At 69.0% G+C, this 15954-nt stretch overlaps 1 protein-coding gene across 1 annotated transcript; it reads left to right on the top strand.

Annotated features, from left to right (window-relative positions):
• The first annotated feature begins 996 nt into the window (after positions 1–996).
• On the top strand, positions 997–15318 carry FAM171A2 (family with sequence similarity 171 member A2). The gene is made up of 9 exons (XM_082495099.1): positions 997–1109; positions 5553–5780; positions 10005–10097; positions 10226–10384; positions 10468–10644; positions 10797–10913; positions 11063–11189; positions 12390–13706; positions 14964–15318. Exons 1-9 carry the CDS (start codon positions 1010–1012, stop codon positions 15016–15018), a joined length of 2373 nt encoding a protein of 790 aa, XP_082351225.1. The 5' UTR covers positions 997–1009; the 3' UTR covers positions 15019–15318.
• Positions 15319–15954: the final 636 nt, after the last annotated feature.

Genomic DNA, 15954 nt, shown 5'->3' with positions numbered 1-15954 from the left:
TGTGGCACTGGGGGCCGGTACTGGGGGCGGTGCTGGTAGAGGGCAGTGGGTGCTGGTACTGGGGTCAGTGCTGGGATGACTGGTGTGGCACTGGGGGCCGGTACTGGGGGCCGGTGCTGGTAGAGGGCAGTGGGTGCCGGTACTGGGGTCAGTCCCGGGATAGCAGTGCCGGTACTGAGTCCCCGGTCCCGGGGCTCCGGGCGGTACTGGGAGTGGGTCCGGAGGTCGGTGCTGGTACCGGGGTCAGTGCTGGGGTGCCGGTGCCAGTACCGAGTCCCAGTCCCGGGGCTCAGGGTGGTACTGGGGGTGGCTCCAGGGGGTCGGTTCTGGTGTTGGGGTGAGTCCCGGGATGCCGGTGCCGGTACCGAGTCTGTGATCCCGGGGCTCAGGATGGTACTGGGAATGAGTCTGGAGGTCGGTGCCAGTACTGGGGTCAGTGCCAGGATGCTGGTGCCGGTACAGGGGGGGTCGGTGCCGGTACCGGCGGGTCGGTGAGGATCCCGGGGGGTCGGTGCTGGTCCCGGGGTGAGCCCCGGGATGCCGGTGCCGGTCCCGGGGTGTCAATCCCGATCCCGGGGGGTCGGTTCTGGTGTCGGGGTGAGTCCCGGGATGCCGGTGCCGGTACAGGGGGGTCGGTGCCGGTACCGAGTGCCGGTCCGGGGGCTTGGGGCGGTAGCGGGGATGGCTACAAGAGGTCGGTGCCGGTCCCGGGGTGAACCCCGGGATGCCGGTGCCGGTGCCGGGGGGTCGGTGAGGGATCCCGGGGGGGTCGGTGCCGGTCCCAGAGTGAGTGCCGGGATGCCGGTACCGAATGCCGAGCGCCGCTCGGGGGTGTCGGGGCGGTGCCGGGGGGTGGGTGCCGGGACCGGGGAGGGGCGGGCGGCCGTGCCCGGCGGCTCCGGCAGGTGGAGCCCGGTCCCCGCGGCGGCGGCGGCGGCGGCGGCGGCGGCGGGCGGAGCGGGCCGGGCCGGGCGGGCCGGGCATGGCGGGGTAACGGCGCGGAGCGACCATGCGGCCCCGCCGCCTCCTGCCGCCGCTGCCGGTACTGGTGCTGCTGGTGGCCGCGGGCGGGCGGCGGGCGCGGGGCGCGGCGGAACCGGGAGCGCACGGTGAGAGCGGCCTTTGTGTGCGGGGGGCGGCGGAGGTATAGGGGGGGGGGGGGGAGGCGCCCTCCATCCCCCCCCCCTTCCCTCCCCTCCCCCCCATCCCCGCCTGCCGCCCCCCCCCCCCCCTCCGCCGGGCACCGACCCCCCCCCCCCTCCAGCCGTGCCCGCCCCCCGCCGTTGGCCGTCCGTCTGTCCGACCCCCCCCCTCCTTCCCCACCTCCCCCCGGTCGGCAGTCTGTCCGCGTCGCCCGCCCCGTCTGTCCATCCTCTGCTGTCTGTCTGTCTGTCGTTCCCCCCCACCCCGCCCTTCCCCGTCTGTCCATCCGTCTCCCCCATCTCCGGGCGGTTCTGGTCACCGGGGCTGGGTGGGGGTGCTGGGGGTGCAGGGGGGGGGTCGGGGGGGTGTCCCCGGCAGTGCCATGGGGTGCAAGTGGGTGTGGGGGGGTCGTGGATAGAGCTTGGGGGGGTAAGTGGGTGGGGGTGGTCTCAGGCTGTGGGGCGCAACATGATGGGTGGGGGTCCCCGGCAGTGCCATGGGGTGCAAGTGGGTGTGGGGGGGTCGTGGACAGAGCTTGGGGGGGTAAGAGGGTGGGGGTGATTTCAGGCTGTGGGGTGCAGGGTGATGGGTGGGGGTCCTGGGCAGCCCCAGGGGGTGCAGGAGGGTGGGTGGGGGTCTCAGGCCAAGGCGGGGGGGGGGGAGGAAGGTGGATGAGGGTGGGGGTCCTGGGCAGAGCTTGGGGGTGCAGGGTGTTGGGTGGGGGTCCCAGGCTATGGGGTGCAGGAGGGTGTGGGGGGGGGGTCCCTGGTAGTGCCATGGGGTGCAAGTGGGTGTGGGGGGGTCATGGACAGAGCTTGGGGGGGTAAGAGGGTGGGGGTGGTCTCAGGCTGTGGGGTGCAGGGTGATGGGTGGGGGTCCCAGGCTATGGGGTGCCGGGGGGTGTCGGGGTCCTGGGCAGCCCCATGGGGCACAACATGATGGGTGGGGGTCCCCGGCAGTGCCATGGGGTGCAAGTGGGTGTGGGGGGGTCGTGGATAGAGCTTGGGGGTGGTCTCAGGCTGTGGGGTGCAGGGTGATGGGTGGGGGTCCTGGGCAGCCCCAGGGGGTGCAGGAGGGTGGGTGGGGGTCCCTGGTAGTGCCATGGGGTGCAAGTGGGTGTGGGGGGGTCGTGGACAGAGCTTGGGGAGGTAAGAGGGTGGGGGTGGTCTCAGGCTGTGGGGTGCAGGGTGATGGGTGGGAGTCCCAGGCTATGGGGTGCCGGGGGGTGTCGGGGTCCTGGGCAGCCCCATGGGGCACAACATGATGGGTGGGGGTCCCCGGCAGTGCCATGGGGTGCAAGTGGGTGTGGGGGGGTCGTGGATAGAGCTTGGGGGTGGTCTCAGGCTGTGGGGTGCAGGGTGATGGGTGGGGGTCCTGGGCAACCCCAGGGGGTGCAGGAGGGTGGGTGGGGGTCCCCGGCAGTGCCATGGGGTGCAAGTGGGTGTGGGGGGGTCATGGACAGAGCTTGGGGAGGTAAGAGGGTGGGGGTGGTCTCAGGCTGTGGGGTGCAGGGTGATGGGTGGGGGTCCTGGGCAGCCCCAGGGGGTGCAGCATGATGGGTGGGGGTCTCGGGCCAAGGCGGGGGGGGGAGGAAGGTGGATGAGGGTGGGGGTCCTGGGCAGAGCTTGGGGGTGCAGGGTGTTGGGTGGGGGTTCCAGGCTATGGGGTGTAGGAGGGTGGGTGGGGGTCCTGGGCAGCGGGTTCCAGGGTGGTGGGTGGGGGGGTCTTGGACAGAGCATGGGGTGGGTGGGGGTCCCAGGCCATGGGGTGGGTGGGGGGCCCGGGCAGTGCCAGGGGATGCAGGAGGGTGAATGTGAGCCCTGGGCAGAGCTTGGGGGTGCAGGAGAGTGGGGGGGTGGGATGGGGGGCAGTGGGGGTCCCCTGACCCCGGCACGGCCGCGGTCCCCTCCTGCCCGCGCTGGCTCAGCTCTCCGGCTGGCGTCACCCGTGCCCGTCCCCGGGGGGTGGCAGCGGTGACAGGGCGCAGAGCCGGACCCCCGAGTCCCACTCCTCCCCCAGGGCCTGGTGCCCCCCACCCACCCATTGTGGAGCTGTGGGGTCATACTGGGAGGCACTGGGAAGCCGTCGGGGTGCCAGTATGCCCTGCGGTGGCCGTGCCACCGGCTGGGGACCCCTTGGCTGGGGGGGGTGTGGGGTGTGGGGTGTGTGCCCATGGGGCAGAGAGTGGGGAGGGGGGAGGCTGTGGCCACCCCGCTGGGGGGGTGGCCACTTGTCCCCCCCCCTCTCCGTAGGACACCGGGGGTGGCCGTTGGTGCCAGCTGTCCCCCGGCAGCTGCGGGTGGCCGGCATGTGGCCGCGGGGACATTCCTCTCTCCCCCCCCCGGTGCCGGCTGTCCCCGCTATGTGGGGGGACACCCCCAGTGTGTCCCGTCCCCCCCCCCATTACGCCTGACCCCCCCCCTCAGCGCATCGCCGAAGCAGCTGCTGCCAATTCCTCCCCTTCGCCCAGTGCCACATCTGGGCAACATCTGGGCTGGAGGTGGTGGTGGTGGTGGGTTACCCAGTGGCGCGGGTGCTTTTTGGGGGGCAGGATGCTGCTGGGGTGGGGGGGAGGGGGACGACGGGGGGGACACATACAGACACGGGGTCCCGAAAGCGCCCGGGGCCGTGGGATGAAGGAGGTCGTTGCCAGGGTGACGGCGGCCGGGCCGGCTGCCAAGGGCTGCGGGCTCATGCGCAGGATGGCGCTGGCACCGGGGTGGGGGGGCTCGGGGGCACGGGGGGATATGGGGGGTGGGGGGTGTCATCCCCCCCCCCCAGCCCTGCCCATGGCAACATCCGGAACTGGGGTGGGGGGGACCCCGTCCCTGGGCCCACTGGGGTGGAGACCCCCCAAACTCGTGACATGAGTGAGCTGCAGCTGGAGGGGGAATGTGTCCATCCCCCCCTCGCATTTTGGGATTTTGGGAGGGACACGACTGGGTGCACCCACCCGTGTGGGAACGGCACCCCGGAGCAATAACCCCCCCCCCTCCAGGGGGGCACGGGGTGGGCACAGAGAGGGGCACAGGGATGGTGCCCACAGCCTCCAGGATGGTGCCCGTAACCTGCTGGGATGGTGCTCAGCACCCTACTTGGGTGGTGCCCACAAACCGGCCAGCAAGGTGCCGGTGAACCTGCTGGGATGGTACTTGTGACCTTACTGGGGTGGTGGCCATGACCCACCAGGGTGGGTCCCACCGTTCTGCTGGTATGGGTCCCACCATCCTGTTGTGATGGTGGCCATGACCTCCTGGGATGGTGGCTCTGACCTACCAGGATGGGTCCCACCACCCTGCTGGGATGGTGCCCATAACCCACCAGGATGGTGGCCGTGACCTACTGGGATGGTGGCCGTGACCCACCATGATGGGCTCCACCGCCCTACTGGGATGTTACCCATGACCCACCAGGATGGGACCCACCATTCTGCTGGGATGGTGGCCGTGACCCACCAGGGTGGTGGCCATGATGCACCAGGATGGGATCCCACCATTCTGCTGATATGGGTCCCACCACCCTGCTGGGATGGTGGCCATGACCTGCTGGGATGGTGCCCATGGCCCACCAAGATGGGTCCCACAACCCTGCCAGGATGGTGGTCATGACCTGTTGGGGTGGTAGCTGTGACCCACCAGGATGTGTCCCACCTCCCTGCCAGGAAGGGTGGCCATGACCTGCTGGGACAGTCGCCGTGACCCACCAGGATGGTGCCCATGACCTGCTGGGATGGTGGCTGTGACCTGCTGGGATGGTGGCTGTGACTCACCAGAATGGGTCACACCACCCTGGCAGGATGTTGGCCATGACCCACCGGGATAGGTCCCACCACCTGCCGGGATGGTGCCCATGACCCACCAGGATGGTCCCCATGATGCACCAGGATGGTTCCCACCATTCTGCTGATATGGGTCCCACCACCCTGCTGGGATGGTGCCCATGACCCACCAGGATGGGTGCCCATGACCTGCTGGCATGGTGGCTGTGACCTGCTGGGATGGTGGATATGACCCACCAGGATGGGTCCCCCCACCCTGCTGGGATGGTGGCCATGACTCACCGAGGTGGTGGCCATGACCTGCCAGGATGGGTCCCACCACCCTGCTGGGATGGTGGCCATGGCCTGTTGGGATGGTGGCTGTGACCCACCAGGATGGGTCCCACCACCCTGCTGGGATGGTGGCCATGACTCACCGAGGTGGTGGCCATGACCCGCCAGGATGGGTCCCACCACCCTGCTGGGATGGTGGCCATGGCCTGTTGGGATGGTGGCTGTGACCCACCAGGATGTGTCCCACCACCCTGCTGAGATGGTGCCCTCCCACCTGATCCACAGGGTGTGCTGGGGGGTACCCATGGGTGTTGGGTGTGGGTGCCCCACACCCACGTGTCACCCGTGTCCCCCGCAGAGGTGCTGCTGAAGGTGCAGGTGTACGAGAGTGGGACGCTGGCCCCGCTGGCCCAGGCCACCCTGGAGGTCTTCGGCAACCGCAGCTCGCTGGCGGCCGGCACCACCGACCACGAGGGCACCGGCGTCCTGCCCGTCCCCTACCGCCTGGGCACCTGGGTCCTCGTCACCGCCACCCGCCGCGGCTACGTCACCGCCTCCGTCCCCTGGAGGGTCAACAAGCTGCCGCGTGAGTGACCGGCACCCCCATTCCGTATGGGGGACCCCAACCCCTTACTGGGGGGCTCTGAGCCCTCACAGTGGACCCCAACACCTTACTGGTGGGGCACTGGGCTCTTATGGTGGACCCCAACCCCTTACTGGGGGGCTCTGACCCCTTAAGAGGGTACCAACCCCTTACTGGGGGGCTCTGAGCCCTCACAGTGGACCCCAACACCTTACTGGTGGGGCACTGGGCTCTTATGGTGGACCTCAACCCCTTACTGGGGGGCTCTGAGCCCTTATGGGGGACCCCAACCCCTTACTGGTGGGGCACTGGGCTCTTATGGTGAACCTCAACCCCTTACTGGGGGGCTCTGAGCCCTTATGGGGGACCCCAACCCCTTCCTGGGGGGCTCTGACCCCTTAAGGGGGTACCAACCCCTTACTGGGGGGCTCTGAGCCCTCACAGTGGACCCCAACACCTTACTGGTGGGGCACTGGGCTCTTATGGTGGACCTCAAGCCCTTACTGGGGGGCTCTGAGCCCTTATCCCCAACCCCTTACTGGTGGGGCACTAAGATCTTATGGTGGACCTCAACCCCTTACTGGGGGGCTCTGAGCCCTTATGGGGGACCCCAACCCCTTCCTGGGGGGCTCTGACCCCTTAAGGGGGTACCAACCCCTTACTGGGGGGCTCTGAGCCCTCACAGTGGACCCCAACACCTTACTGGTGGGGCACTGGGCTCTTATGGTGGACCTCAACCCCTTACTGGGGGGCTCTGAGCCCTTATGAGGGACCCCAACCCCTTCCTGGGGGGCTCTGACCCCTTAAGGGGGTGCCAATGCCTTACTGGGGGGCTCTGAGTCCTTATTGGTGACCCCAATCTCTTACTGGTGGGGCACTAAGCTCTTATGGGGGATCCCAACCCCTTATTGGGGGGCTCTGACCCCTTATGAGGGACCCCAACCCTTTACTGGGGGACCCCTGGTGCCTCACTGGGTAGCTCATATGGAGACCCCCCAGTCTTTTCCTGGGGAACCCCAACCCCTTACTGGGGGGCTCCGAGTCCTGACGGGGGGCCCTGACCCCCGTAAACTTGGTAAACTGGTCCCTTACTGGGGGCTCCAATCTCCCACTGGGGGTCCCTGATCCCTTACCGGGGGCCTTTGGTCCCTTCCTGGGGACCCCAAAAGGCTTTTGGGGAGGGGGTCCCTTACAGAGGGGTGTTTGGGGGGGGGGTTGTCCAACCCCTTTGGGAGGGGACGGCCATGTCCTGGTGACCCCGAAGTCCCCCCAGTGGCGGGGGGGGGGGCGGGGGGGCACCCTGGGCTGGGCGCCAGCCCTTGTCCCCAGGGCCATGGCGGGGGGGGGGGGGACAGGGTGGGGGGGGCAGCACTGGGCGGCGTCGATGGGGTCACCTTGCTGGGGGGGGGGGGGGGGACGGACACGTGGGAGCGCTCAGCTGGGGGGGTGCGGGGATGGGGGGGGTGTGGAGGGATGGGGGGGCACAGGGGTGGGGGTGCAGGGGTGGGGGGTGCAGGGGTGGGGGTGTGTGTGGAGGGATGGGGGGGTGCAGGGGTGGGGGTGCAGGGATGGGGGGTGCAGGGATGGGGGGTGTGGGGATGGGGGTGTGAGTGGAGGGATGGGGGGTGCAGGGATGGGGAGATACAGGGATGGGGGGTGCGGGGATGGGGGGTGCAGGGGTGGGGGGGCACAGGGGTGGGGTTGCAGGGATGGGGTGTGGGGAGGGGGATGGGGGGGTGCAGGGGTGGGGGTATGGGGATGGGGGGCGCAGGGATGGGGGGATACAGGGATGAGGGTGCGGGGATGGGGGGGGTGTGGAGGGATGGGGGGCACAGGGATGGGGGTGCGGGGATGGGGGGTGCAGGGGTGGGGGGACACAGGGGTGGGGTTGCAGGGATGGGGGGGGGGATGGGGGGGTGCAGGGGTGGGGGGATGGGGATGGGGGGCGCAGGGATGGGGGGATACAGGGATGAGGGTGCGGGGATGGGGGGGGTGTGGAGGGATGGGGGGCACAGGGATGGGGGTGCGGGGATGGGGGGTGCAGGGGTGGGGGGACACAGGGGTGGGGTTGCAGGGATGGGGTGGGGGGGGGGATGGGAGGGTGCAGGGGTGGGGGGATGGGGATGGGGGGCGCAGGGATGGGGGGATACAGGGATGAGGGTGCGGGGGTGGGGGGGCACAGGGATGGGGGTGCGGGGATGGGGGTGCAGGGATGGGGGGTGCAGGAGTTGGGGGGCACAGGGATGGGGTTGCAGGGATGGGGGTGTGTGTGGAGGGATGGGGGGGTGCAGGGGTGGGGGTGCGGGGATGGGGGGTGCAGGGATGGGGGGGCACAGGGATGGGGGGGCACAGGGATGGGGTTGTGGGGATGGGGGGCTGCGGAGATGGAGGTTGTGTGGAGGGATGGGGGGTGCAGGGATGGGGGGGTGCGAGGATGGGGGTGAAGGGATGGGGGGTGTGGGGATGGGGTACAGAGATGGGGGAATGCTGGGATGGGGGGGGTGTGGAGGGATGGGGGGTACAGGGATGGGGGGATGCTGGGATGGGGGGTGCAGGGATAGGGGATGCAGGGAATGGAGGGGTGCGGGGATGAGGGGTGTGGGGATGGCTGCAGAGATGGGGGGATGCGGGGATGGGGGTGCAGGGACGGGGTACAGAGATGGGGGGATGCGGGGATGGGGGTGCAGGGACAGGGGGTACAGGGATGGGGGGTGTGGGGACGGATGGGGGTGCAGGGATGGGGGGGTGCAGGATGGGGGGTGCGGGGAGGGATGGGGGGGTGCAGGGACAGGGGGTGCAGGGATGGGGGGTGCGGGGACAGATGGGGGTGCAGGGATGGGGGGGTGCAGGATGGGGGGTGCGGGGAGGGATGGGGGGGTGCAGGGATGGGGGGTGCGGGGACGGATGGGGGTGCAGGGATGGGGGGTGCAGGGACGGGGGGTGCGGTATTTGGGGTGCACAGGGCTGGGGGGGTGCAGGGCTGGGGGTGCATGTGGTGAGCAAGGCTGGGGCTGGGGGGGGTGGCGTGGTGCTGGGGATTTGGGGTGCGTGAGGATTGGGGGTGTGCAAGGGAAGGGTGGTGTGCGGGGGCTGGGGGTGCGGGGGTGTGCAAGGATCGGGGTGTGCCAAGATTGGGGTGTGCAGGGATGGGGTTGTGCAAGGATTGGGGTTGTGCAAGGATCGGGGTGTGCAAGGGTCGGGGTGTGCAAGGATCGGGGTGTGCAAGAATCAGGGTGCATGGGGTGTGCAAGGATCGGGGTGTGCAAGGATCGGGGTGCGTGGGATGTGCAGGGATGTGGTTGTACAAGGATTGGGGTGGGGGTTGTGCGAGGATTGGGGTGTGCAATAATTGGGTTGCGTGGGGTGTGCAAGGATCAGGTCGTGCAAGGACTGGGGTGCGTGGGCTGTGCAAGGATTGGGGTGTGCAAGGATGGGGTTGTGCAAGGATCAAGGTGTGCAACGGTCAGGGTGTGCAAGAATCAGGGTGCATGGGGTGTGCAAGGATCGGGGTGTGCAAGGATCGGGGTGCGTGGGGTGTGCAAGGATCAGGGTGTGCCAAGACTGGGGTGTGCAGGGATGGGGTTGTGCAAGGATTGGGGTTGTGCAAGGATCGGGGTGTGCAAGGGTCAGGGTGTGCAAGAATCAGGGTGCATGGGGTGTGCAAGGATCGGGGCGTGCAAGGATTGGGGTGTGTGGGATGTGCAGGGATGTGGTTGTACAAGGATTGGGGTGGGGGGTGTGCAAGGATTGGGGTGTGCAAGAATTGGGTTGCGTGGGGTGTGCAAGGATCAGGTCGTGCAAGGACTGGGGTGCGTGGGGTGTGCAAGAGTCGGGGTGTGGGAGGTGTGCAAGGATGGGGGCATGCAAGGATTGGGGTGTGCAAGGATTGGGGTGTGCAAGGATGGGGTTGTGCAAGGATTGGGGTGCATGGGATGTGCAGGGGTGGGCTTGTGCAAGGATCGGGGTGTGGGGGGTGTGCAAGGATGGGGGCATGCAAGGATCGGGGTGGGGTGTGCGTGCAAGGATTGGGGTGTGCAAGGCTGGGGGTGCATGGGGTGTGCAAGAGTCGGGGTGTGGGGGGGTGCAAGGATGGGGGCGGGCAAGGACTGGGGTGCGTGGGGTGTGCAGGGATGGGGTTGTACAAGGATGGGGGGGGTGGGGTGTGCAAGGATCGGGGTGTGCAAGGCCCTCCCCCACTTCCTCCCCCCCCCGTCCCCCCCCCCGCAGTCTACGCCTCCATCAGCCTCTACCTGCTCCCGGAGCGCCCCGCCACCCTCATCCTCTACGAGGACCTGGTCCAGATCCTCCTGGGATCCCCAGGTGAGCCATGGACCGGGATGGGGGTGACGGACGGACGGATGGACGGAGACGGGGCCACCGGGACGGGGGTGACACCACCACCTTTGGGTGCTGCCACCCACCTTCTCCTCCCCCCCCTCCCTCCCCAGGTGCCCGGGGACAGCCCTGGGCGCAGTTCCCGCGGCGGGCAGCCCGCTTGCCCCGCAGCTCCACGTACAGCCAACTGGCCGCGTCCCTCACCGCCGCCTCCGGCCCCAGCTTGACCCGCGTCTTCCCCGCCTTCCTCGGGGCCGAGCAGGACGGCAGCGGTAATGGGGACGCGGGGGGTGACACACACACGACACCCCGTGAGGTCACCCCGCGTGTACGTCACCGTCACTTGTCCCCGCAGCCAATGCCACCTGGCTGGAGCTGGCGCCAGTGGCGGCTCTCAGCGTCCATCTCTTCACCGGCAACGGGACGGAGGTGCCGCTGGCCGGTCCCGTCCACCTCTCCGTCCCTTTGGCTCCCGACGCCGGGCCCGTGGTGGCCACCAGCGTGCCAGCCTGGAGGTTTGACCCCAAGAGCGGTGAGCGCTGGTTGAAGTGGGGGGGGGGGTGGTGGGGTGACACAGCTCCTGCCGGGGGTGGCGGCGGTGGGAGTGATGAGTTTGGGGGGGTCTCAGCGGGATTTGGGGTGGGGTGGGGGGGGGGGACGGGGGACGGACGTGTCTCCCTGCAGGGCTGTGGGTGCGTAACGGGACGGGGCTGATCCGTAAGGAAGGCCGGCAGCTCTACTGGACCTTCGTCTCCTCCCAGTTGGGATACTGGGCAGCGGCTCTGCCTTCACCCAGCACAGGTAGGGTGATGGCTCTGGGGACGAGCTGTCCTAAGGAAGGGGAGGGGGGGGAGGGGATGGCAGCACCCTGGGGTGGGGGAGAGGACGCCCACCCCGTGGCGGGGTGGCCCCCACGTCCCCCGCTGTGTCCCCGTGTCCCCCCCTCCCAGGGCTGGTGGCGATGGCGGCAGGAGTGACGGACATCACCACCTACCACACCATCTTCCTGCTCACCATCCTGGGCGCGCTGGCCCTGCTCGTCCTCATCCTCCTCTGCCTCCTCATCTACTACTGCAGGTCAGCGCCATCCCCCCCCCCCCCCCAACCCAACCCCCCCCCCCCCAAACCCCCCCGCGGTCTGGGACACACACACACACACACCACACACACACTGCCTGGCACACCCCCGGGCATCCTATAGATGGGTATGGGGGAGATGGGGGGGGGCAGCACCCGCCTGGCACCCTATAGCTGAATATAGGGGGTGTGGGGGGGTGTGGGGGGGTGTCTGCCTGCCTGGGACTCTGGGTGCCCTATAGCTGTCTTTGGGGGGGAGCACCCCTCTTTGTGTCCCCCCACCCCCCCGGGTGCCCTATAGCTGCCTATATGGGGAGGGGGCACTAACCCGGGGCATCCTATCGCTGGTTTGAAAGGGGGGGGGCACCACCCCCTGTCCCCCCCACCCCACCCCCGGGTGCCCTATACCGGCTTTGGGGGGGATCTCCCCCTCCCCCCCATTATCCCATGGGTGCCCTATAGCTGTCTTTGGGGGGGGGGGGGGCACCACCCCCACTGGGTGCCCTATAGCTGTTTTTGGGAGGGACCACCCCCCTCTGTGTCCCCCCTCCAGCTGCCCTATAGCCGTCTTGGGGGGGGGGGGGGGAAGCCCCCCCATCCCCCTGGGTGCCCTATAGCTGTCTTTGGCGGGGGGGGGACCACCACCCCCTGTCCCCCCCCAGGTGCCCTATAGCTGTCTTTGGGGTGGACCAACACCCCCAGTCCCCCCCCAGGTGCCCTATAGCTGTCTTTGGGGGGGGTGGACCAACACCCCCAGTCCCCCCCCAGGTGCCCTATAGCTGTCTTTGGGGGGGGAGGACCACCACCCCCTGTCCCCCCCCAGGTGCCCTATAGCTGTCTTTGGGGGGGGGAGGGGGCACCACCCCCCCGGCTGCCCTATAGCTGTCTTTGGGAGGGGGCACCACCCCCACTGGCTGCCCTATAGCTGTCTTTGGGGTGGACCACCCTCCTTTGTCCCCCCCCCCAATGCCCTATAGCTGTCTTGGGGGGGGGGGGGGGAGGGGGCAGCCCCCCCCAATCCCCCTGGGTGCCCTATAACTGTCTTTGGTGGGGGGGACCACCACCCCATATCCCCCCCTCCCCCCATCCTATATCTAGCCGGTCCCCCCTCCTCCAGCCGGTGGGGTGGGGGGGACCCCATCCCCTCCATCCCCCCCCCCCCCCAGCCCCGGGGGTGACCCTGCTGCCATCTCCCCGTAGGCGGCGGTGCCTGAAGCCGCGGGCGCAGCACCGTAAGCTGCCGCTGCCGGGGCCGCTGGATGCCACCCGACGGGACCAGGCCACCTCCGTGTCCCAACTGGACCTCCTCTGCGGTGGCAGTCACCTGGAGACGACCTCCTCGGGGGGGGACACCGATCTCCCCACTCCCGGTTTACCCCCAGTCTCCCGGGACCTCCCCACCTCTCGGCCCGATTTTTTCCAACCTCCGCCGCCCCCCCAGCTCCGTAGCGGTCCCCGTACCCCCGCCGCCACTTTGGCCCCCCGTCGCCGTCACCCCCCCGCCCCGGAGGACTATGGGCGCTCCGGCGAAGCCTTCGGCCTCAGAGCCGCCCGCTCGGTGGATGGGCTACAGCCGCCGGACGAACACCCCCGGGGGACCCCCGCTTTCCCCCCCCGGCCCCCTTCACCCCCGGTGTTCGCTCGTTACGGGGGGCAACCGAACGAGCATCCTCTTCCCGATCCCCCGCCTCGTCCCCCTTCGCTGGCCCCCCCGGGTCCCCTCCTCCTCTGCGGTCCCCTGGACCGTGGCGGGGGGGCGGAGGATGTCTACCGGGGGGTGATGCCCACCCTCCTCATCCCCGCCCGCTACATGCGGTTGGCCCCCGGTGAACCGGAGGGACCCCCCGAAAACGATGGGGGACCACCCGGTTCGATGACGACGGCGACGACGGCGGCGGCGACGACGGCGGCGACGGCCGCCCCCCCGCCCCCGCCATCCTCCGGCCAACAGTTTGAAGAAGGGGAAAATTGGGGAGGGGGGGGACGAGCCCCCCAAGCGGTCAGCGGCTCGGTGGCCATCCCGGTGCTGCTGGACGGGTCGGCGGTGGCTCAGCTCAACGGAGAGCTTCAGGCGCTGGCGGGGCAGCAGTTATTAGAATTGGGGGGGCCCCCCCCCCCCCGAGCTTGGTTCGTCTCCTTGGACGGCCGTTCTTCCCAGGTCCGTCATTCCTACATCGATCTACAGGGCGGCGAAAGGGGATCCGGCCCCCTTCCCCCCCTTCCCCGCCACCCCCGGGGGGGAGTCGGAAGCGGGGGGGAAGACGGAGGGACCCGGCCCCCCCTTCCCGTCGCTTCCCCCGAGGACAGCTCGTTGGCCCCATTGCTGGAAGGGGGGAGCGGGGGGCGGCGAGGGGGGGGCAGCGGGCGCAGCAGCGCCAGCGAAGCCCCCCGTGACTCCCTCACCAGCCCTGAGGAGGAGGCGATGGCCGAGGGGGGCGAGGGGGGGGACGAAGGGGGCGACCGGAAAAGCCCCTGGCAGAAGCGGGAGGAACGGCCGCTGATGGTCTTCAACGTCAAGTGAGTGGTGGGGGTGGTGGTGGGGGGGGGGGTTCCTCGGGCCCTGGGGGGGGCAGGGGGGCGGGGGGGAGGCTGGGGGACCCCAGGGGGTGGGGGGGGTGGGTCCCCTGCTGCTGTCGTCCCATCCCACCACCATCCCATCCCATCCCATCCCATCCCATCCCATCCCATCCCATCCCACCACACCAGTCTGCCACCGTTCTGGCCCATCGCTGTCCCATCCCCTCCTGCTATTGTCCCATCCAGTCCCCCATTCCATCCCACCACTGTCATCCCAGCCCACCACCATCCCATCCACCCACCAGCTTGTCCCACCATCCCATCCCACCACCATCCCATCCAGCCACCAACTCATCCCACCACCATCATCCCATCCCATCCCATCCCACCATCCCATCCACCCACCAGCTCGTCCCACCACTGCCATCCATCCCACCGCCATCCCATCCACCCACCAACTCATCCCACCACCGTCCCATCCACCCACCAACTCATCCCACCACCATCATCCCATCCCATCCACCCACCAACTCGTCCCACCACCATCATCCCAGCCCACCGCCATCCCATCCACCCACCAGCTCATCCCACCACTCTCATCCCAGCCCACCACTGCACCATCCCATCACCATCCTGTCTTCTCACTCTCCTATCCCACCACCATCCCATCCCACCACTCTCATCCCAGCTCACCACCATCCCCTCCCCTCCCATCATCACCCCACCAGTCCCATCCAGCCACCATCTCATCCCACCACCATCATCCCAGCCCACCACCCCCACTCCTGCCACCCCCCCCCCCCTTACTGCCACTGTCCCATCCCACCGTCATCCCATCTACCCACTATCCCACCCCACCACTATCCCCCTCTCCCACCACTGTCCCATCCTGCCCCCATCCCATCCCAATCCCCATCCCAGCACTCCCATCCCACCCTTCCCCTGTGCCCCCCCCTCCCCCCCCCCCGATGCGCCTTACCAGGGTAGGGGACAGAGGGACAAGCCCCAGGTCACCTCTACCCCTATGTGGGTATCATGTCCCCCCCCCACTTTCCCACCCCCCCCATGCCACCACGCTCTGCCACATGGGGTCCTGCCCTGTCCCCTCCCCCCCCCCCGATGTGTGTCCCCCCCATGACATTGCCACATTCACCTCCGTCTCTTTTTTTTTTTGGGGGGGGGGGGGGGGGGGCAGGGTGGTGAGAACTGCATGTCACCCCCAAATCCTGAAGCGTGTCCCCACTTGTGTCCCTGCAGGACGGGGGGGGCCGGCAGTGCCCCCCGGGCCAGCGGTGCCTCCAAGTTGCCGTAAGGAGCTGGTGGGGGGGGGGGGGGGACGACACACGGACGGATGGACGGACGACCCTTATCCCCCCCCAATCTCATGTCCAACCGTCCCCCCCGTCCCCCCTCCCCCCGCCTTTGGCTTTGGCTTTTAATCGTGTTTCTAAACGTTTTCTACGTGGCGAGGATGACGAGGGGCCAGCGGGGGCCGGGCTGGTTGGGGGGGGGGGGGGGGGGGCACACATGTATGGGGACCCCCCCCCCTTTCCCAGGACACCGCCTGTCCCCAGCCGGGCTGGGCAGGGAGCCACTGCCTGCGCGTCCCTGCCCGTTCGTTAGATGGCATTAATATATTAAAAAAAAAAAAAAAAAATGGACCCCCCCCCCGCCTATGCTTCCTCCCTCTTTCCCTGTTCCCCCCCCCCCCCAAGGAGCCAGGGAACTGGGGGGGGGGGTTTATCCTAGAAACCTTTTATTGGGGGTGGTGGCACCCGGTGGCGGTGGGAATTGTCCCCAAGGGACATCAGAGCAGCACCCTGCGGGGAGCGGGGAGGTCCCAGCGCTGGGGGGTACACCCCTGCCCCCCCCCGCTGCAACGGGACCCCCCCGGGCAGCAGTGGCGACCGTCGGAGCAGCAGGAGCCCTGCGGAGAGATACTGGGATGATGGAGGGCGACGCGGGGGTGGGGGGTGGGGAATGGATGGGGATGAACTGGGCATGATGCCATTCACCCCCCCCCCCCCCCAAAAAAAAAAAAACTAACCTGAGTGAAGGGGCAGCACCCCCAGGAGCCCCCCCGGCTCCGGCAGCATCGCTGCCCGTGGCGGCAGGAGTGAGCGGCGTCGCAGGGGACGGCGGCACCAGTTTGGGTGTTGGTAGCCCGCAAGCGAGCGGCTGGGGGGGCGGGTGGCCGGCGGAGGGGGGGGCGTTGGGGGTGCCGAGAGCAGCTGGGGGGGGGGTCAGC

This window comes from Vanellus vanellus (genome assembly GCF_965231255.1).
Source record: "Vanellus vanellus genome assembly, chromosome: 24".
In the NCBI taxonomy this organism is placed as follows: domain Eukaryota; kingdom Metazoa; phylum Chordata; class Aves; order Charadriiformes; family Charadriidae; genus Vanellus; species Vanellus vanellus.
The sequence above is the reverse complement of the archived record's forward strand: the minus strand, read 5'-3'. Positions and strand labels throughout refer to the sequence as shown.

Excerpts from the sequence above, each read along its gene's own strand:
- FAM171A2 (XM_082495099.1), top strand. The coding sequence starts at position 1,010 with ATGCGGCCCCGCCGCCTCCTGCCGCCGCTGCCGGTACTGGTGCTGCTG. Across the intron at positions 10,914-11,062 it reads TCTGCCTTCACCCAGCACAG|GGCTGGTGGCGATGGCGGCA; the intron begins GTAGGGTGATGG and ends CCCCCCTCCCAG. Across the intron at positions 13,707-14,963 it reads CTGATGGTCTTCAACGTCAA|GACGGGGGGGGCCGGCAGTG; the intron begins GTGAGTGGTGGG and ends GTGTCCCTGCAG.